A 21,890-nucleotide genomic window follows, 5' to 3' on the forward strand; every position below is an offset into this window, starting at 1 on the left:
ACCTGCACCGTTTCATGTCATTCTTGTTATTGTGGCGTCAGAAACTGATATTCTGTGACGTCGCGGTTAGTAAAGACTCCAACTTTGAGTTCCAGTACTTTTTCCTAGTAGGAGGTCGGATAATTCCTTTTGTCTCGAACTTCACTCATCACTCATCTGTCAATCACAAGTGAGTGACAGATGAGTGAAGTAACACACAGTCACACTGTTACATAAATGCTTAGGTCAAGTTAAAAAAGAGTTATGAACCTTGAACCTTGAGGGTTTGGGGACAAGGACAGGGAGGGAGGAGCTTAAAGAAGTGGGAGGGAGGGAAATAGAGGAGACACTAGAAATGTTGGGAGGTGTTAACGATGGGTGGAGGGGAGGATTGTGATGGGGACGGGGGAGGGAGTGGTTTGGAGGCGCAGATCTTTTGTGATTTTACTGTTTATGGTTGGTTGTTATTAAATAATTGTCAATTGTTTTAAACTCATGCTCGCATGAACACATGAACACATAACACATGATTATAAAACGTTGAAGAAAGAAGTGTGTGCCTCAGGGTTACCTCTCAGATCGATGTTGTGGATCTGTTTTCACTCCAGTGACCAAACTGTAACACAACATGAGAACATGTGACATGTGAAAACTAATGATAAATATTGTTTAGTAGAAGGTGCTGTACATATATTTATTAAAGAGATGTTGCCTGCATTAAAAATCAGCTGAATGGAATATAAAGGTTCTGCGTCCATGTCCAAATATAATGTGTCACTGATCACATGCTGAGACACGTCCTTCTGTCCTTCTGTCCTCCTACAGAGGTGTGGAGGAGGTGGAGAGTGACCTGTGTGGCACGGCAGCAGCAGCCTTCACACCACCACAGACATCTTCACATCCAGCTGCACCTGCATCATGACTGATCCCACCCCCCCAGGCAGGACAACAAGACTGAGGAACAGCACATCAACTCTCCCCACATGCCCCCCCGAACAATCAACCCCCCTCCCACATGGACTGACTGTACTGTTTGCACCCCCGCCCCCTGCATTCCTGATAGATGCTCTGGACGCCCCCCCCCCCCCCCCGACTGTTCTTTCACTTCTTTCACTTGTAAATATGTTTGCTGTTTGTACTGTAAACCTTTAGCACTCATTTATTGATTTATTTAGAAACACTTTTTTCTGTTATTTAAATTTAATAAGCTTTTGTTTTTTTAACGTTTGGGCTGACCGGGGTTTAGAGAGACTGCAAACCTCATGTCCTAATGTGTGTTGGAATGACAATAAAGAAATCTTGAATCTTGAATTTCACCTCTATTTTTCTTGGGTTGAATTATTACAGCCTAGAAGCGCACAGTCTCCAATGCACGCACACGCACACACACACACACACACACTGGTGCAGATAGAATAGAATAGTACTTTATTCATCCCCAAGGGGAAATTGTTTTAACATAGCAGCAATACAAACAAATATTATAAACATAAAATGGAATGTAAACATAAAATGTAAAATGTGCAACAGTGGGGAAAAAAAATAGTGCAATAGTAAAGGAATGGCATAAAGGAGTGCAATGGCATACCGTATGTCACAAAGAGAAAATGTGCATTGTGCAAATGAGCAGTTTTTTTGTATTTTTTATTACAGAGAGTTATTGTAAGTCTTGATGGCTGATGGCAGGAATGATTTCCTGAATCTGTCCTTGTGACAGCGCAGCTGTCTGAATCTCTTGGAGAATGTGCTCTCCTGGGCCTGGAGGATGTGGTGGAGAGGATGATCAGGGTTATCCATGATGGAAAAAAGTTTATTTAGCATCCTCCTTTCCACCACCGTTTCCACGGTGTCCTGTTTGCAGCCGATGATGGAGCCGGCCTTCTTTATCAGTTTGTTGAGTTTGTGAGTTTCACCGGCTCCAATGCTGCTCCCCCAGCACACCACAGCAAAGAACAGTGCACTGGCCACAACAGACTGGTAAAATAACTCCAACATCTCGCTGCATACATCAAAGGATCGCAGCCTCCTCAGAAAGAAGAGCCTGCTCATCCCCTTCCTGTTCCTCCACCATGTCAATGTCCTCCCCCAGTACCCTCAAAGGTTGTGGAGCTGTCCTCTTCCTCCTGAAGTCCACCACCATCTCCTTGGTCTTGGTCACATTTAGGTGGTTCTCACTGGCCCACTTCACAAAGTCAGCTATCACTGTCCTGTACTCCCCCTCCCGTCCATCCCTTATACACCTCACCACCGCAGAGTCATCGAAGAACTTCTGCAAGTGGCATGACACAGAGTCATATTTAAAGTCTGAGGTGTATATGGTGAACAGGAAGGGGGACAGCACAGTTCCCTGTGGGGCTCCTACATCGCTAACCACCACATCGGACAAACCACAACCCAGTCGGACAAACTGTGGTCTGCCTGTCAGGTAGTCAGTGATCCAGGAGATGGTGGGCGTGTCCACCCCCACCACCCGCAACTTCTCTCCCAGTAACAGTGGCTGGATGGTGTTGAAAGCACTGGAGAAATCAAAGAAAGTGATTCTCACAGTTCCTCCAGCACCATCCAGGTGAGACTGAGCTCGATGCAGCAGATAGATGAGGGCGTCAACCCCCAGGTTGGGCTGATAAGCAAATTGAAGCGGGTCCAGTGAGGACTTTACCTGCGGTCTGAGGTGGGCCAAGACCAGCCGCTCCAGCACTTTCATCACATGGGACGTCAGAGCCACTGGGCGGTAGACCCTGGGTTCACGAGATGCTGATGACTTTGTCTTGGGGACAGGAACCAGGCATGATGTCTTCCACAGAGCTGGGACCATCCCCTGTTGGAGGCTCAGGTTGAAGAGGTGCTGCAGGATCACAGCCAGGTGGGTAGCACAAGCCCTCAGTAGCCTGGGGCTAAGACCGTCTGGGCCTGCAGCCTTGTTCTGCTGCAGTCTCTCCAGCTGTCTTCTGACCTGGGTGGTTGTCACAGAGAGGGGGGGGGGGGAGAAGGTGGTGGGGGAGAGGTGGAGAGGAGGTGATACAGTGTCCAAGCGGTTCTCCAGGGGGGGCAGAGGGGGGAGGGGTAGAGGCAGGGGGGAGGGAGGGTTAGGGTTAGGGTTAGCATCTCTGTCCGCCCGCACAGTCTTAAAGTCCGGTACTGCCACGCTGTGCTCGGTGAAGTGTGAGTGCAACAGAAGAGCCACAAAAACCGCACAAAAGTAGCGGAGTACATGGCGCAACTGTTCCGGAAAGTGTCACTCCAGATGCGAAAATAATAAGTTTGAAAAAAAGTACTTAAATTAAAAGAAACACTAATACCCTGAGGGAGCTGCTGTGTCAAGCTGCCGTTAGCACAGCGCCAAGGTGACAATCAAACAGTGGAAGACCAAGAAGAGTCCACTGATAAATCAATCCATACACAAGTATTATCAGAACTGAGCTTTTCTGTGGAAGTGCATTCATGAACAACAGAGAAAAGTTCACTTCAAAAATAGAATAATAAAATTTAAGAGTGTGACCGCAGACGACCTTGAACAGCCTTGAGCTTTAAGACGACAAGTGAGTTAATCTCTATCACATGATGTTCACTTAGTTTAACAATAGATTCTAACAAGCTAAGCTTTATCACTAACTGTCTGTTTTTCATTTAGTTAGCTATAGTTAGTGTTACATTACCACAGAGTATTAGGGTCACATAGAGAAAAAAAAACTTAATTTATGAGAATAATATTGTAAATTGTTGTTTTGTTAAAATGAGTGATTTGATTGACACTTCATCTTTTGCCACAGCAGCATCACATGGTCACAGGTATCAGGACTTTTTTTTAATTGACAAACAAGCTTACATACAACATTTCCTCACCAGTATATCATTATGCAAAGATCCCAAACACTTTCTAACATGATACATTGAAAAACGAGGGAAAATAAATAAATATAATAAAGACAAAAACAAAATAAAAGAGAGAGAGAAAAAAACATAATATAATATAGTAAGTCGCATACAAAAATATTATACGAGGGGATTTTTACAGCTCTAATAATTCCAATAAATTATACAAACTTATTGCATGGACATCTTCACATTTTTTTAAACATTGTTGAAATACGGAAATCTCTGATTTCATAGCTAACCATGAAGGGGGACATCTAGCATATCTGCACTTGTGTATATAATACTTTGTTATTATAATCAGGTTATTAATCAAGAATTTATACTTTTTTTTTTAAGGAACACACTTGAATATTTTTGAAATAACCAGAAATCAATGTTAGGGTTAGTAATGTGATTCATAAGACAGCAAATCATGCAGAGATTTCCACACAGTTTAATAGAACTATGCATAAGAATATGCAGGAAAATTCCGGCTTTCACTTCCGGTCCGTCACTCTAAGACGTCCGTGCACAACATGAACAATGACAACAATTCCTATTGTTACACACTGGGCAGTACAGTAGTGTGTGTGTGCGTGTGCGTGTGTGTGTGCGTGCGTGAATGGCTGACCTGTGCCGCGCCGTCTGTCCCGTGTCTGTCCTCTGTGTAACATCCACGGTAGAGCTGTGATGATGATGATGAGGAAGCTGCGCTCTTCTTACATTCAAATGCTCTGAGGTTGATGCCGTGCACGTGCGGGCTCAGTGTTGAAATGGAGCGAAACTTTTTTAACCCCTTCGTCGCGAGTCACAAGTTCACAGCACACACACGTGAACCACGGATCAGAACTGGATGTAGCTCCGCCCCCTCTGCCTTGAAGACAATGTTGTCATAGTGGCCACTCGTGGTACTGCAACAACAAATACTCATGCGAGACATGGACACAGTGATGTATAGATCTTTATATTCTATATTTTAAATTCATGGAGTTTCATATTTGTAAAACCTTCGTAAAGGCAATAAAAAGCCGAGAAATACAAAACATAGCAAAGAGACCAAAAATCATATTCATGGTTAATATGGAATTCAGTTCCAGTTCTTATAATACATCCATGACGTGAACCCACGTCTGTGGGCGTAACCGCAACCTGGATTCTTCCTGCAGCCTCAACCACATGGAACATTACAGCCAATCTCTGGCAGCGTGATCAGATGTGGATCATGTGATCTGGATCAGGCATGTGTGAAACCCAGCTCTACTCATCAGCACTTTCATGTATTCTTACTTCTAGTCTTAATCCAGTAGAGCTTTCATTCACTCGGCCCCTCCTCTCTTTTACTCTCTTTCTCACGTGGTAAAACCTGTTAAGAACAGGGTTAGTCTGCCACCTGGTGGACCAGGACAGTAGTACACTGCCACTGAGATAAACTTTATGTTTTCATCCTCAGCTTTTGACTGTTTACACTGAATATTGAACATGAGCACAGGGTTTGAACTCACAACCTCAGACCTACAAGTCTTATTCTTCCTGGTGTTTGATGTGTTCTTTTAAAATGTTGTAAGATGCAGCTCATTGTGAGATTAGAAGCATCTTCTCCTGCTGTAACTGTATCTGTTTTTGAATAGGAATCACGGTCACTGTGTTTTGTTCCCTTCATCTAAAACACTTATAATACTTATAATACGTTATAATACTTATAATACTTAATAATACTCTATAAAACTTATCATACTTTATAATTCTTGGGGAGGTGACATGATGCCAGATGCTGAAGGGGTGAGGCAGGGGAAGAGTTGACCATCCTGACCGCCTGCTGGTTCTGGTCCAGAGACTCCGCAGTCTCCTCCCTGACGGCAGCAGGCTGAAGAGGCTGTGAGGTGGGTGTGTGGGGTCAACAGCAATCCTGATGGCTTTGTGGGGGAGGCGTGCAAATGTCACCAATAATACTCTCAGCTGCTCTCACGATGCGCTCCAGAGTCTTGGAGCCGTACCACACGGTGATGCTCTCCATGGTGCCTCTGTAGAACTTTTTTAGCCAGTGATGCGGTGTTGTTACTCCAGGACAAGTCTTCAGAGATGTTGGTGCTGGTCAGGGTTAGGGTTGCTCTCCACTGCAGCACCATGGATAGTTTGTGGAGCATGCTGGGTGTGCACTCTCCTGAAGTTAAATAAAGGCTGTAAGAACACAGCTTTGAGTCTTGCTCAGTCATCTTGAAAGTCAGGCAGACAAAGTGTTGACTGAAGCTCATTTGTCAGACGTCTCTTGTGGCACATCTCCTCACCTTGGCACGACACGGCACGGCACTATTTGCATCTCCACTACAAATAAGTACCTTCTTAACGTGGGCGGAGTCATCACTCCACGGCTGAGTGAAACTGACTTGTTTTATGTGGTGACTTAATTGTATACGCGACACACACCCACACACACACGAGTGACTAGTGACTTTACACCACACTTCTGTAGTTGTTGGAGATTAACCCACGTTTTTAGGATTGTTAAGTAGTGGGTTTATCTACAATTCGGCACTGTTCGGCTGGATTTCTGTCTACATGTCTCCGGAGTACAGCCTCCTACTCCACGGACTACAGCGGCAGCGGTCTGTGGCTCGAGATCAGCGGCGCTGTCCCTAAATACGTACACCACTCCACTTTAAAATACTTTAAAGGACATAGTACCTGCTTTTAAGCACGCTTGGAACCTCGCCTGAGCAGGTACTAAAAATATTACCTGGTACCAGGTACTAGGCTAGTGGAAACGCTACTTAAACCGTGCCATGGCGAGGCGAGTAGAGCCGGTGGAAATGCGCCATTGGTGGCGTGATGGGTTGGTCTGCAGCTGTGTCCACACAGACAGGCGGACCATCAGATGCAGACAGACAGGCGGACACACAGATGCAGACAGACAGGCGGACAGAAACAGTTTTAAAAACTTGACAAAGAACCAAAAACATTGTCGTAAAAAGTTTTCAAAAAGGGAAAAAAAGAGATTTCTGTTGTTTATTTACACTTTATTTATATTTGGTGTCTGTGTGTGTGAGTGTGTGAGTGCAATCAATAAATAAATACACAGATGATTCACAACACTAGAGCATTATGGGTAAATATAGAGCCGTTACAGTGCTAGCATTCATGCTACGTTAACAGTGTGAGAGACATGATCCAATCATGTTTGAGGGGCGGGGCTTATACAGCCAAAGCTAATTTGGGCAGCACCCCCCAACACACACACACACAATTTGTGTTATAATTTAATCATTCATTTATAAAACTTAAGTTTAATCTTAAACATGAAAATAACTAAAGCTACAATCAAGCTAATGCTAACAGAGTGAGAGAGTGACTTTGTGTGTGTCTGTGTGTTTGTGTGTGTGCTTGTGTCTGCAGCAATCCTGTCGTTGGCACTGATGTCTGGACTACAGCTCCCATGATGCAGCAGGTTTGAAGCTTCAGTCCTGAAAGAGACAAAAGTCTGTTCTTCATGTTGTCACATTTTTCATGAGGTGAATATGAAAGTGGCCACCAGAGGGATCATCTATGAGAAGGTAAGCACAGCAAAGTCATGCTAATTAGCATGTTGGTTAAGCACAGCCTGTAGCATGATGACGCCATGCACCCATCAGCCAATCAGCATCCAGCTTCTGACAGGTGATGTTACCTGTGGTGAAACTAACGAATCACATGTTTCTTTGTGGACGACGACTCGTGTGACACAAAGTTCAGGGTGTTCTCGCTTCGCTTCACTTAGCGCTGCTGCCAGAGCCTTTAACACACACACACACACACACACACCAGGATTAACCCAGGTCACGCCAGACCCGGTCAACCTGGGTCAGTCCAAGACCTACTGTGCAACACTTTAATGAACCCGGCACAGCTGACGTTTAGAACAGCTGACTTTAGAACAGCAGACGTTTAGAACAGCAGACGTTTAGAACAGCTGACTTTAGAACAGCTGACTTTAGAACAGCTGACTTTAGAACAGCAGACGTTTAGAACAGCTGACGTTTAGAACAGCTGACTTTAGAACAGCAGACGTTTAGAACAGCGGACGTTTAGAACAGCAGACATTTAGAACAGCTGACGTTTAGAACAGCAGACGTTTAGGAGATGTTTAGAACAGCAGACGTTTAGAACAGCTGACATTTAGAACAGCAGACATTTAGAACAGCTGACGTTTAGAACAGCAGAGGTTTAGAACAGCAGAGGTTTAGAACAGCAGACGTTCAGAACAGCTGACGTTTAGAACAGCAGACGTTTAGAACAGCAGAGGTTTAGAACAGGAGACGTTTAGAACAGCTGACGTTTAGAACAGGAGACGTTTAGAACGTCGTGTGTGCGTGCGTGGCTGTGCGTGTGTGTGTGTGTGTGTGTGTGTTACCTGGTCTTGGTCCACATCAGTGTCTCCAGAAATCACAATTCTTTTCTCAACTCTTGTTTCTGAAATTCCTCCTTTCACCGTCTGAAGACGAACAAACAGTTAAACATGTTGTCATCAAACATTCATTCATTCATATTCTGCTGTTTCTTTCATCACCATGGTGACGTGTGTTACCTTGGTGATGTGTGTGGTGGTGCTGGTATTGGCCGTCTCTGAGGTGAATGTTTGTGAACTCAGCAGGAAACCTGTCACATGATCAGAGTCCACACCCACCCAACTCTGAAAAACATCAATATTCACACCGATCATTACATCAATCAATCAACAGGTGTGGCACCTTAAACTGGGTGAGAGGTCACTGTGGGAGGAGCCATCTCTGAAGTGGTCACTAGGGGAGGGGTCACAGGGTTGACAGGTGACAAAGGCATCAGGGTTAGTGGGCGTTACCTCCTGAAGTTTAGATTCTTCAGCTTCGCTGTGATTTGACAGACGCCTGCGACCACAGGTGAGGCTGTGAGACGAGAGGGAAGGTGTGTGTTCGCTGAAACCCCGCCCCTTTTTGTCCTGGGAGTCATCATCTTTAAGGTAACACTGAGCACCTGGAGTTCTGTTGTTAGCCTCTGTGTTAGTTAGCTCCTGTTCACCATAACTAAGTGTAAAGTTAGCAATAATGCTAAGCTGAGTATCATGGCTAGTATTAGTGACTGCAGCCTCCATGGCTTCCTCTACAGCTGCCTGAGCTAGCACATTGATGACGTCATCTTCATCATCATCATCATTATCTTCATCATCATCCTCAGTCGTTTCTACTCTCACACTTGTATCAATTTGGTTAGCAAAGATAACATTAGTGTCATTATCACTGGCCCCTCCCTTTATGACATCACCAGCATGTATCATGTTAGCTCCTGGTGGAGGGGGCGGAGGGTTGCTAAGGGGCGGGCCCACAACACTTCCTGTTGCTACCTGGTGCTGGTCCACAAGTGGCCGGTCGTGGTCACGTGACTCCGTCATCAGGAACTTCGTATCCGAATTCTCAGAAGTCTGAAACAAGAAGTGAAGACATAGACGAAGTTGAGGGCAGCGGCCGTGATAACTGTGCTTCCTGCAGATCCCAACGCTTACCCACAATCCCCTTCAGCAGCAACATTAAGAGCAACAGAGAGACAGACCTTCAGCAGAGTTTCTTGTTCTCTGGCTGACCGGAGCAGCGTCTTCAGTTCAGGAGACATTTCCTCAAACACGGCTTCAGCCTGAAAACAAACAAACAACGGTAAACAAGAGGAGGAGCCTACAACAAGAGGAGGAGCCTACACAAATACTAAGAGCTGGGCAGTAGCCATGCAGGGGCTAAGCCAAGGGGAAGGTTATTAGTAATTAAAACCTGGTTACCCTGGTTGTTTAACAAGTTAGTAACAAACGTGTGATCGGACAGATCAGGTGACTTTTCCCTGATCGTCACATTTCTTTGTATCGTCAGTTTCATGATTATAGCAACCATGAAACAAGTGCCACACCCTCAGCGACCAATCAGAGACCAGCACACGTGACACATGAACAACCTCAAACACACAAATGATTTCAATCAGAAGAAAAAAAGTGTCAAAGAGGACGAGAGGGAGAAGCTGAGAACGTTTAAACTGAACACTGCAGCTCCACACTGCCCCCTGCTGCCCTGTCTGCAGCTCCACAGTACAATTTTCCCCTTTAAAACTGACCTCCAGCTGACCCTGACCTCCAGCTGAACTCTAGCTGACCTCCAGCTGACCCTGACTTCCAGCTGACCCTGACCTCCAGCTGACCCTGACTTCCAGCTGACCTCCAGCTGACCCTGACCTCCAGCTGACCCTGACTTCCAGCTGACCTCCAGTGACCCTGACCTCCACCTGACCTCCAGCTGACCCCTGTGTGTCAGAGCTCAGGTGTTTAGTTTGAACATGGTTAATATGGGGCTGCTTGTTTCCATGCTGACCAGCAGTCATCGTACCACTGCGGCCTGAGACGAGTTTGGACAGAGGGTCAGAGGTGACATCACAGAGGCTCCTCCTCCTCCAGTCTCACTAATGGCTGCACAGATGCCACGCGGTGGTTCCAGCGGTGAGACTGGTGTCTTCACCTCACAGATAGTCATCAGCGTTCGTCCTGTGATGTCATCATCAGTGGACGGTGGAATGGGCGGAGCCTGTCTGCCCATCTCCAGACTCATTGTCATGGTAACGTCGAAGCTAGTGTCCCGAGACGTCACGGAGACGATCTTCCCTGAGGTTGTGTCGTAGCTCCGCCCAACAGTGTGGCACTTCTCTCTGATTGGCTGAGGGGGAGCTTGGTTTATTTTGACCCCACCCTCCTGCAGTGCACAGGTGAGCAACATCAAACACACAAACAGACTAATTAACCAATGACACCAGCTCACCCTCTCACCAGCGCCCCCATGTGATCAACACACACAACTACAGTTCCACCAGCAGCTGTGACTGTCTCACAGCTCACCTGTCTCACTCACCTCATCTGGCTCCAAGGGTTCAATCATGGGGGAGTCGTCCGCCCGGCGCAGAGGGGACGCAGCGAGACGTCTCTCCCACTCTGTCTGTCCTCCTCCTGTCTGTCCTCCCTCCAAGAAGGAGCGTCTCAGAGCACTGATGTCCTGATGCCTAGGATTCTGGACGTCCTCTGGACTGTCCAGTGCCTCCTGAGGACAGAAGACAGGTGAGAGGACAAAAGACAGACACAAGGACAGAGGAGAGGACAGAAGACAGACACAAGGACAGAGGAGAGGACAGAAGACAGACACAAGGACAGAGGCGAGGACAGAAGACAGACACAAGGACAGAGGCGAGGACAGAAGACAGACACAAGGACAGAGGCGAGGGATAGCTGAGACAGATTTACCTGAGTTTTCAAGTCTTCATCCTGGTCAGACTGTCAGAGAGAGAGACAGACATGGGTAAGAGAGACAGGTGAGACAGGTGTTGCATTCAGACAGAGACAGACAGACAGGTTACCTCAGTAGCAGTCAGGTCTCCGTCCATAGCTGTGTCAGTCAACTCTGTCTAAACAAAAAAGTCAACATGAGATGAGACAGGTGGGACAGGTGACACATGTAGGACAGGTGAGACATGTGGGACAGGTGAGACACGTGAGACATGTGGGGCAGGTGATGTGTTACCTTGGTGTCTTGTTTGTGAGTTGGAGGACTCTGCTGAGACACTTCCATCACTCTTGTCAGTGTCTCATCTTCTTCTATCTCTTCCTGCTCCGCCTCCATGGCTGTCTCTATCACTTCCTGCTCCGCCTCCATGGCCGTCTCTATCACTTCCTGCTCCGCCTCCATGGCCGTCTCTATCACTTCCTGCTCCGCTTCCATGGCCGCCTCTATCACTTCCTGCTGTGCACCTGTGAGACACAGGACGATCGTGTTATTGTCAGTCAGCTGATCCTCGTGTCTCATGTTTGTTTACCTCGTGTCTTCTCCGTCCTCCTCTCAGGTGACCCTGAGGTCATGAGGTCACTGACGCCAACGGATTTAGACGCCGCGTAAAGTCCCACCCCCATATCTAGACACACACAGAGACACACACACCACTGTGATGTAGCAACAGTAATCACGGTGACCACTGAGACGATGACATCAGCCAATCCTTCCATCAGCGGGAAAGCACGGCCAGCAGCCAATGAGAGCTCAGCACGCATGCAGCAGCCCGGTCCTGCAGCCAGTCAGCTGTCAGATCTCATCCAGGACACATTTAATCCCAGGTTTTAAAAGTTAAAATAAAGATATGATGCTAACAAAGCTAATAAACAGGTCACATGATCATCATCGCATGACTCAGCACTTTGTGTCATTAATGCAGGCGATGTCATTAATGAAGGCGACATCACATGACTCAGCACTTGATCAACTAACCCTAACCTTTGACCCACAGGAAGTTCAGTCAGACTGAAGAAGTGGGTGGAGCCTCACTGAGTGCTGATCAGCACAAACGGTAGGTCCTTCCAGCCAATCAGAGCGCAGCATTTACAGCCGTGGCCAATGACAGAGCAAAGGAACAAGCTCTACCTGTGTGAGGACTGCCATTGGCTGTGATGACTGGAGAGCCAATCAACGAAGGTGTGGGCGTGGTCATCTGGCCTGAGGATTAAAACTCAATTTCAAGAGAGAACAGATATAAATCACTGAGCTGGACCTGAACCAGGACTGAATCTGAACTGAACCTGAACCAGGACTGAATCTGAGCTGGACCTGAACCAGAAGTGAATCTGAACTGGGCGTGAACCAGGACTGAGCCTGAGCTGGACCTGAACTAGGACTGAACTGGACCCAAACCAGGACTGAACTGGACCTGAACCTGAACCAGGACTGAATCTGTACTGGACCTGAACCCAAATCTGAACTCAAACCCTCAGAACAGAAAATTAAACACTATGAAGATGACGAGTACAAGTAGTACTACAATACAATACTACAATACTGACTGACCAGTGACTGTGAAAAATAAGTCTACTGGGACCAGACAGTTGTGACCAGACCACTACTATGAGTTACAGGACCAGTGGTGCTGTATTACTGCAGGGAATGGATCAGGATCTGCGTGGTGTTGGTACCTCCATCCAGGCTGCGGCTCATCAGGTTCCTCTTGCTGACACATCGGGTAAAATGTGGTGCAGGTCTGGAGATCCGAGCGCTGGCCCTGCGGCTCTGAATCTGAGTCCGACCACTGTACCGAAACTTTGATCCCAGAGACAGGAACTTTTTAGGGGGTTCCTCTGGAGACACCAGCCTGAGAAAAACAGAGGAGGTCGCTGTGATCACATGATCTGTGTCAGTGTGGCTGTATGTGGTCCTCACACTGACCTGAAGAAGGAGTGATGTTCCACACACACTTTCCACAGTCGCTTCGCTGCTCTGTGGTTAAACAGCTTGAAACCAATGGTGGACTCAAACTGGTCAAACTGGAACAGACAATCAGAGACTAACTGATTACAGATTACAAATTACAGGTGACAGTGCGTTCTGTTACTTTCTTCCACTAACATGACTCAGCATATTTATACATAGTCCAAGGTTTCGGATAGTACTTAAGACAGACCTTCAGAGACGTCTCACACTCTGTCTCACACTCTGATTGGCCGACGTCTGTCTCACACTCTGATTGGCTGACATCTGTCTCACCTCTCCAGGTCGAATCTTGACGTAAAAGTTGTTTCTTTTGTATGAAATCTTCAGAATCTTGGGCCATGAGAATCTGTTGATCCTCAGTCTGTCCCTGTAGATGAGCAGACCACTACTGCAAATGCCCAGCATGATGGCCACGCCCTCTGAGTCCTACGCACACACACACACACACATTCATATTATCTAAACATTCAGGATGGGAAAACGTTTATTAAGTACACATTATTGAAGTGACCAGTGTGGTCGTCTGTTGGAACCCGTCTGCTTCAAACTTCCTCATTACCAGTGGTCTGACCTCTGACCTGTAAAAACTCTAAAGATAGAATAGAATAGAATAGAATAGAAATACTTTATTCATCCCCAAGGGGAAATTGTTTTGACATAGCAGCAATACAAACAAATATTATAAGCAAAAAATGTAAAATGTGCAACAGTGAGAAAAAAAGTGCAATAATAAAGGAGTGGCATAATGGAGTGCAATGTCATACTGTAGAAAATGTGCATTGTGCATATGAGCAGTATTACAGAGAGTTATTGTAAGTTTTGATGGCTGATGGCAGGAATGACTTCCTGAATCTGTCCTCTTGGAGTTGATGATTGTGATGATGATTGTGTATGTAGATCAAAATCATTCTGATGCTCACTTTGAACTTCACCATGTCACATGACTCAATACAGACAGACAGACAGACAGACAGAACAGTGTGTGTGTGTGTGTGTGTGTGTGTGTGTGTGACCTTTGCGTGATGAAGGTCGACTCCATACATTGAAAGTTTCTTGACATTTTCCAGAAAATGCAATTCAGCTTCAGCTGGAGACATTCCTCTGAAAAAACACAATGAACTTTACTAACAGGGTATATCATATATATCATAACCATAACAGGTCACATGATCACATGTTTATATCATATATATCATAATCATAACAGGTCACATGATCACATGTTTATATCATATATATCATAATAATAGCAGGTCACATGATCACATGTTGTGCTCATGTGTGAGTTTCCTCTCACAGATTTACAGATCAGGTCAAATGACGGTGAGTGTGAGAGTGGATGTTGTTTGTCTCTGTGTCTCTGTGATGGACAGGTGATCTGTCCAAGGTGTGGCCCCACTTTTCATACATACATACATACATACATATATATACACACATACATACATACATATATATACACACATATACATACATACATACATACATACATACATACACACATACATATATGTAGATAGATAGATAGATAGATAGATAAAATATAATATAATATAATGTATAATCTCAGATTGAGGACAGGTCAAAAGGTCAAAGGTTGAGGTTTCCTTGTGTTACCTGTAGTTATGATGCAGCTCCATGATCTTCTCTTCCATCTCTTTACTTTGATTTGGAGCAAAACTCAGTTCACTGATGTAGTTTGATCCACATTCATCTGAAATACATACACAGACAGACAGACAGACAGACGGTCAGAGAGAGACAGGTGGTCAGAGATAAATAGACAGGTGGTCAGAGACAGACAAACAGGGGGTCAGAGAGACACAGACAGGTGTACTTTGTAACTTTGTATCCTTGTAACCTTGTGCCGTTGCAACCTTGTAACCCCGCAGCCTTGTAACCTTGTAACCTTTGTCTATAGACTGAACCGTCATCGTCTTCCTTTTGTTACAACGTTACCTGGGTCGTAGTCTCCAAGCTCTGACTGGACAGTGTAAGAACCGAGGACAGTGTGAGTAGCAAATGAACAGGGAAGACGACCAGAGATGATGTCCTGTCTGAGCTGGAGACACAGGAAGTACCTGCAGACAGACAGAAAGTCAGACAGACAGGTACCACACCTGTCCAGCAGGTGAAGCAGGTGAGTGGACCTACCTGGTGAGGTCTTCAGACAGCTGGGCAGGGTCAGGAGGGTAAAACTTGACATTAAAGGAGAAGTTCCAGGGGACACCTGGGGACACATCACACAGTGTTTGTGATTATTCATTGATTACTGCTCTCAGGTGACAGAGTGAAAGGTGATAACACACCTGGATACACCTTTAGATTATAGTAATCACATTCAGTCTTAATCAGATTATCAGTGATCACATTCAGTTTTAATCAGATTATCAGTGATCACATTCAGTCTTAATCAGATTATAAGTGATCATATGGGAAAAAAAACTCACCTCTGACCTGTTTCTTTATATCCTTCGCTGGATCCAACCAGTTCTACAACAGAGAGACAGACAGGTGAGCAGACAGACAGGTGAGCAGACATAACGACAGGTGAGCAGACAGACAGGCTGACCTTGTTGTCGTCTGTGTCTCTGAACGACAGAGAAAAATAATCTCTTTCCAGAAGATTCACATGTTCACAGACTTTTTCAAAAAGCTGAAGACCACGAGCTCGTTTCTGGAGAGACAGACAGACAGACAGACAGACAGACAGACAGAATAAAACAGGAAGTCAACGTATCACTGCCTCCACCTGTCTCACTCTCCACCTGTCTCACCTCTAAAGTGCAGGTGAAGGTGGAACCATCCAGGAGAGTCACTCTCGTGTTCATTGTCCAGAAGTTGATCGTCCCTCTGGCTGGAGAACGAGTGACATTGGACGACAGGTGACTCGTCGAGTCTTCAGCCAATGAGCCGTGGATCTGATTGGCCCCGCCTTCCTCGCTCTGAGAACACAGGAGGTGATGTCAAATATGTGCTTGATCACATTAGTCTCATTTCAGGACCCTGTGAAGTGTGCAGCCGAGGGAGGACATGTCTCTGTCCACTGACCACTCAGGAGGAGACTCAACGCTGCCCTCTACAGGTCAAAGTCCTGAATCACAGACTGTTCTAACCCTAACTGCTCTAACAAAACATCCCATAAATCTGCCATATTTACACAGATGTGATGTGTCTCACACTGAGAGACAAACATGTCATTAACCTGGAATATGATTTTGTAGATTAAATTAATCTTTAATCTACAAAATAATAATCATTCAATAATGACAAGAATCAGCTGAAATTAAATCAACTTCAATCAAACTTGATCTTATTATTATTTTAGACTTCATTTGATTTATTTGTCTTTGTTCATAATTATCCAGAGTTCACTGAACCTCTTCTTTTAATAAAGTTTGACGTGTGGGACGTCCTCGCTGTCAAGGACACAACTGTCCCCTTCAAAAAACGGACACAGGAGGAGGAGGGGTCTACATTAGGATACGCCCACGTCAGTGAGGACACGCCCACAGTGCTGTGACACATTTTGACAACATCCAGATGATGAATCCACACTTCACACAATTGTTGTATCATAATCTTTACCTGTTTAGGTGTAGAGTGGGCGGTGGCTTCAGTAAAAGACTCCCCCTCTTTGTGCTGGGCCTCCTGGGGTTCACCTGGCTCTGTTGTCATGGTGATCCACCTAACAATGAATAAAACATTTACTTTATTATTATTAACTTTGTTTCATGTTAAGGTTGAAGTATACATATATGTACCCTGTAATATACATATATATTACATACATATGTGCATATATTACATGTACATATACATATATGTACAAATATGTATATGTAATATATGTATATGTACACATATGTATATACATATATATGTAATATAGATGTATATTATAGGGTACATATACGTATATGTACCCTGTAATATACATATATATTACATATATGTATATGTACATATATATATATACATATATATATATGATGATGAAGATGATGAGTGAACGGTAGTAGGAAACACCCAGCTGCAGCACACACACACACGCACACACACAGCTGCAGTGTGATGAAGCAGAAATGATGCTCGCGCTGTCTCTCGCGCGCTCTCTCTCTCTCGCGCTCTCTCTCTCTGGTGATCGATAACAATGAAACAAAGTGATCGATCAGTGATCAGTGATCAGTGATTAAATATAAACCGAAGCATCGTCTTTACCTGTCCTCGTGCGGACACTCGCCCTCTTCCTCCTAGTGATGGACGCTAAAATCTACGTCATCAAAGTGTCTGCGACACCACGCGCTGCGGGGCGATGACGTCATGACGCACGGTACGACGTCAGCTGTTTTCGTTAACATAACAACGTTCTGTCGGGTTGAGACGAACTGCGGCTGCGAAGGGCGGAGCTTACACCGTCACTGAGATGACGTCATGACTGACTAATTAGCGCCACCTCCAGTGTTGATAAATGAACATATAAAATACTTTTAATAAATGCATAAACATTGTTATTATTTTCACATTTAAAATATTTTACTTCATTTATTAATTTATTTTTATTAAAATATACAGTACCATGGGGAAAATAGATATATAGTAAGTAAGTAAGTAAATTTAATTTATAAAGCACATTTACACACAGCATAAGCTGACCAAAGTGCTGTACAGTGAAATACTAAAAAGACACAAAATAATACAAAGTAATACAAAAAACATTTAACCAATAGTCATCATTAAATAAGATAAAACATGAATAGTGAAATAAGTAACATTCAAGACAGGGCACACAACACAGAAAATATAAAGAAAAGCAATACAGGATTAGGGAACAAGAAAGGCCAGGGAGTACAGGTGGGTTTTTAGCCTGGATTTGAAAGCAGAAATGGAGGGGGCAGATCTAATATCCAGGGGGAGCTGGTTCCACAGACGTGGAGCAGCAACAGCAAAGGCTCTGTCACCCCGCTGTTTGAGCCGTGTGCGCGGCACATGTAGGAGCCCTTTGTTGGTGGATCGAAGGGACCTTTGGGTAGAGTGAAGCTGGACAAGGTTTGTGATGTATGCTGGAGCCAGCCCATTAAGTGCCTTAAAAACAAATAGAGTAAAACTTTAAACTGGACCCTAAAATGAACTGGGAGCCAGTGTAAGGAGGCTAGAATGGGCGTGATGTGCTCACGCCTCCTGGTGCCAGTTAGAAGGCGCGCAGCTGAATTTTGGACCAACTGCAGGCGTCTGAGTGAGGATTGGGGGAGGCCAAGGTAAAGGGAATTGCAGTAATCCAGCCGTGCTGTAATAAAGGCGTGGATAACTTTCTCAAGGTCATTATGAGATAGGAAGGATTTGAGGCAGGAGATCATTCTGAGCTGGTAAAAACTATTTTTGACAACAGTGCTGATCTGTTTGTCAAGGCAGAGTTCAGAATCAAGGATGACCCCCAGGTTCCTAGCATGGGATTTGAAAAAAATTATGATTTCTGTCTTGTCACTATTCAGCTGGAGGAAGTTGTTGGCCATCCAACTTTTGATGTCTTCAAGACAGACCAGGAGTGATTGTATGGAGTCCCTAGATTTTAGAGGCAAGTACAGCTGAGAGTCATCCGCATAAAGGTGAAAAGAGATGTTATATTTTCTTATGATGTCACCCAGCAGGAGCATGTACAGGCTGAAGAGCATAGGACCCAATATGGACCCCTGGGGGACCCCATACGAGACGGGAGCAGATGATGAGGAGAACTAACCAATGGACACAGAAAAAGTCCTATGTGTGAGATAGGAACGGAACCAGAGTAGCGCAGTTTCCCTAATGCCCACCTGCTGATCAAGGCGAGTGAGGAGGATGTTGTGATCAACGGTGTCAAAGGCAGCACTAAGATCCAGTAATATCATATATATATATATACACAGCAGTGTAGAGTAGTGTATACACACACACACACATATATTCATATATATGTATATATATTCATATATATATACACATACACATATATTCATATGTATATATACATACATATACATAAATAAATATATGTACATATTATATTTAAATACAAATACAATGACTGTGCGACTTAAATACTATACATCCAAAATAAATCAAACATTAATAATATACAAACTATCAAACTGTCAGCTCATAACATTTACATATACAACAAAATAACACGCCAACAACAAATCTATGGATCACACCAAGCGTCTAATGACAGAGACGTCCTGCCGAGGTAACGCTGCCCTCCACTGGACACTGTGAGCACCAACCCTAACCCTAACCCTAACCCAGAGGCGGAGCTTATCACCTCTGATCACGTCGCTGCCAAACTATAAATACGTCAGATCTTAAAACACAAACCACATGTTTGAATTCTAAATGACTCAAATGATCTTAAAACTTTGTTCAGGACAGAAAAATATTTATTTCAGATTTTTTTGTATTCTCTGCTGCTATGTTCCGCCCAAATGCATTCTGGGATACATGGCTTTCCCAAGTACGCTCAAGTCACCACACGATGCATGCTGGAGTAGGAGAGTACATGAGTATGTTTGTGTGTGTGTGTCTGTCTGTGTGTGTGCGTGTGTGTGTGTGTGTGTGCTTCCATACTTGTGTGCAATATGACCAACAGAGGGCAACAGAGGTTTGTTAGAATTTTGACCCTGACGGGATTTGAACCTTCTGATGTCAGACGCTCTACCGTTGGCCACAGAGTGTGTTTCCGGCTTGTTGCGTGAAGGGGCGGAGTCTGCCATCTCTGATTGCCTTGTTTATGATTTTGTTTATGTCAATAAAAATAACTGTTTCATCATTTTCACGCATTCACTGTAAACATACAGGTTCATCTGCAGGTGACGTCACTCACGGATACACCGAGAAAAAAACACACACACACGCACACACATACACGCATGCAAGCACTCGTTACTTACCAGAATCAATGTTAATTCAAAAGAAACAGAAAAAAAGTGAGATATTAAATTTGTATTTATGAACAGTTTAAAGGACAGAAACACAGCAGCTGCTGCTCCTCTGCTGTCCCGTGTGGTCACTTTGTGTTACTGACATTAATCTGAACAAAGGATTTCAAACACTGAAGAGACAAAATAGCCCATTTGAACTTAGTGATGGAGGCAGCAGTGTGTGTGTGTGTGTGTGTGTGTGCGTGCGTGTGTGATGTTAAACATGAAACAATGTTACTGTAACAAATGTTATTCATGTTCATACAGTCAAACAGTAACAGACAAGAGGAGGAGGAGGAGGATGAAGGACAGTTACGTCACACACACACACCCACACACACGTTAAATACCTGAGCAGGTGTTTTTTTTCTCACTGATGAAGATGATGATGATGATGAAGGTGCAGTCCTTTTATCTTTTATTTCGCTCTCTCTCTTTTTGTCCTCCAGTCTGTTGTTTGGATGGATTATTGGTTTTTACTCCCATCAGGGCCCGCCCCCTCAGATTAACACTGTCATCCTGCCCCCAGGGACGCGCGCACACACACACACACACACACACACAGCTGTTTGGATTTAGTCAGATGTTCACTCGCAGAGAATTGTGGGATTTGTATTCAAACAGGACGAATATGATGATGAGTTCAAAGTCTGTAGGAAGAAAGAAAACTTTACAAACAAAATAAATAAATGAGATTCTACTGTGGCGCCCCCTAAAGGCCAGAGGTTGCAACTGCAATTGCACAGTGATTATAATATTAATCTATTCAAGATTAAAAATAAAGAATAAACAAATGTTAATCATCATTATTGATTTAGAAAACATCAAGTGATAAATAATGAATGAATGAATGAATGAATGCAGATGTGCAAATAGTCAAAATGATGTTACAAACTGAACAAAGAAAACATTGATTAGTTTTCAGAAGTTTGAAACATTACTGTGTACTCTGATTGGCTGAAGCAGCCGTCACTCACGTGGTGGGCGGAGTTAGAGAGAGAGAGAGAGGGAGGGAGAGAGAGGAGTTCCAGAACGACGGTGTTTTTCTGCGTAGAAAAAAAAGGAACAAGAGAAGAAGAGTGATATTTTTACGTTCTACTGGAAAACTACTAAAGAAGAAGAAGAAGAAGAAGAAGAAGAAAGAGAAAAGAAGAAAGGAGGAGAAGAAGAAAGGAGGAGGAGAAGAAGCAGAAAAAGAAGGAGGAGAAGAAGGAGGAGGAGGAGAAAAGTTCATGGACAGAAAACATGTAAATAAATTCTTTGCTTTTTTTCACCATGAAGACACGTGGAGCTCTGAGGTTGAAGTGGATCCAGAACCAGGACTGGGTTTAGATCTGGATCTATAAAGGATGTCATCAGAAGTGGCTGCAGGTCTGGTCCTCAGGGTCCTACTGCCCCTCACTTTGACTGCAGGTAAGACCAGAACCAGAACCAGACTAGTGTGTTGTGGTCCACAGTCTTCAGACCAGGACCTGAACTGAAACACATGTATAGTCCTGAGTCACAGTCAGTGTTGTGGGCTTCAGACCAGGACCAGGTGTTGTCTGGTCTTGAGTGATTGTTGGGATTTGAATGAGATCTGATTTGATTTGAAATGATCTGATCTGATCTGATCTGATCTGATCTGATCTGATCTGAACTGATCTGATCTGATCTGATCTGATCTGATCTGATCTGATCTGATCTGATCTGATCTGAACTGCTCTGATCTAAACTGATCTGAACTGATCTGAACTGATCTGATCTGATCTGATCTAAACTGATCTGATCTGAACTGATCTGATCCAAACTGATCTTATCTGAACTTTATTCTAATCTAAAC

At 44.4% G+C, this 21,890-nt stretch overlaps 2 protein-coding genes across 7 annotated transcripts in view; one reads left to right on the forward strand and one right to left on the reverse strand.

Moving 5' to 3' along the window:
- Positions 1 to 6,827: 6,827 nt before the first annotated feature.
- LOC131457216 (protein 4.1-like) lies at positions 6,828 to 20,794 on the reverse strand. 6 transcript variants are annotated; one of them, XM_058626125.1, is made up of 25 exons: positions 20,419 to 20,794; positions 16,704 to 16,803; positions 15,893 to 16,060; positions 15,688 to 15,792; positions 15,566 to 15,608; positions 15,270 to 15,345; positions 15,075 to 15,196; positions 14,733 to 14,829; positions 14,129 to 14,216; positions 13,389 to 13,541; positions 13,071 to 13,168; positions 12,821 to 12,996; positions 12,276 to 12,347; positions 11,677 to 11,772; positions 11,385 to 11,611; positions 11,221 to 11,268; positions 11,108 to 11,137; positions 10,722 to 10,907; positions 10,206 to 10,565; positions 9,391 to 9,471; positions 9,185 to 9,262; positions 8,393 to 8,497; positions 8,219 to 8,299; positions 7,496 to 7,600; positions 6,828 to 7,292 (listed from the first exon to the last, which is right to left on the reverse strand). In XM_058626125.1, the coding sequence occupies exons 2-25, from the start codon at positions 16,791 to 16,793 to the stop codon at positions 7,287 to 7,289; spliced, it is 2,691 nt and encodes an 896-aa protein (XP_058482108.1). In that variant the 5' UTR covers positions 16,794 to 16,803; positions 20,419 to 20,794; the 3' UTR covers positions 6,828 to 7,286. The 6 variants fall into 6 exon arrangements, with proteins under 6 accessions (XP_058482108.1, XP_058482098.1, XP_058482133.1 ...); XM_058626115.1 differs by lacking the exon at positions 20,419 to 20,794 and adding an exon at positions 17,337 to 17,464; XM_058626150.1 differs by lacking the exon at positions 20,419 to 20,794 and adding an exon at positions 17,337 to 17,463 and having other exon boundaries at positions 10,335 to 10,565.
- Positions 20,795 to 20,987: 193 nt separating this feature from the next.
- Positions 20,988 to 21,890, forward strand: part of LOC131457202 (piezo-type mechanosensitive ion channel component 2-like) — a 28,070-nt gene continuing 27,167 nt past the window's right edge. The window contains 1 exon segment of the mRNA XM_058626094.1: positions 20,988 to 21,481. Within this exon segment, the coding sequence (XP_058482077.1) occupies positions 21,418 to 21,481 (64 nt within the window). The 5' untranslated portion in view covers positions 20,988 to 21,417.

Source organism: Solea solea, chromosome 1 (assembly GCF_958295425.1).
Source record: "Solea solea chromosome 1, fSolSol10.1, whole genome shotgun sequence".
NCBI lineage: Eukaryota > Metazoa > Chordata > Actinopteri > Pleuronectiformes > Soleidae > Solea > Solea solea.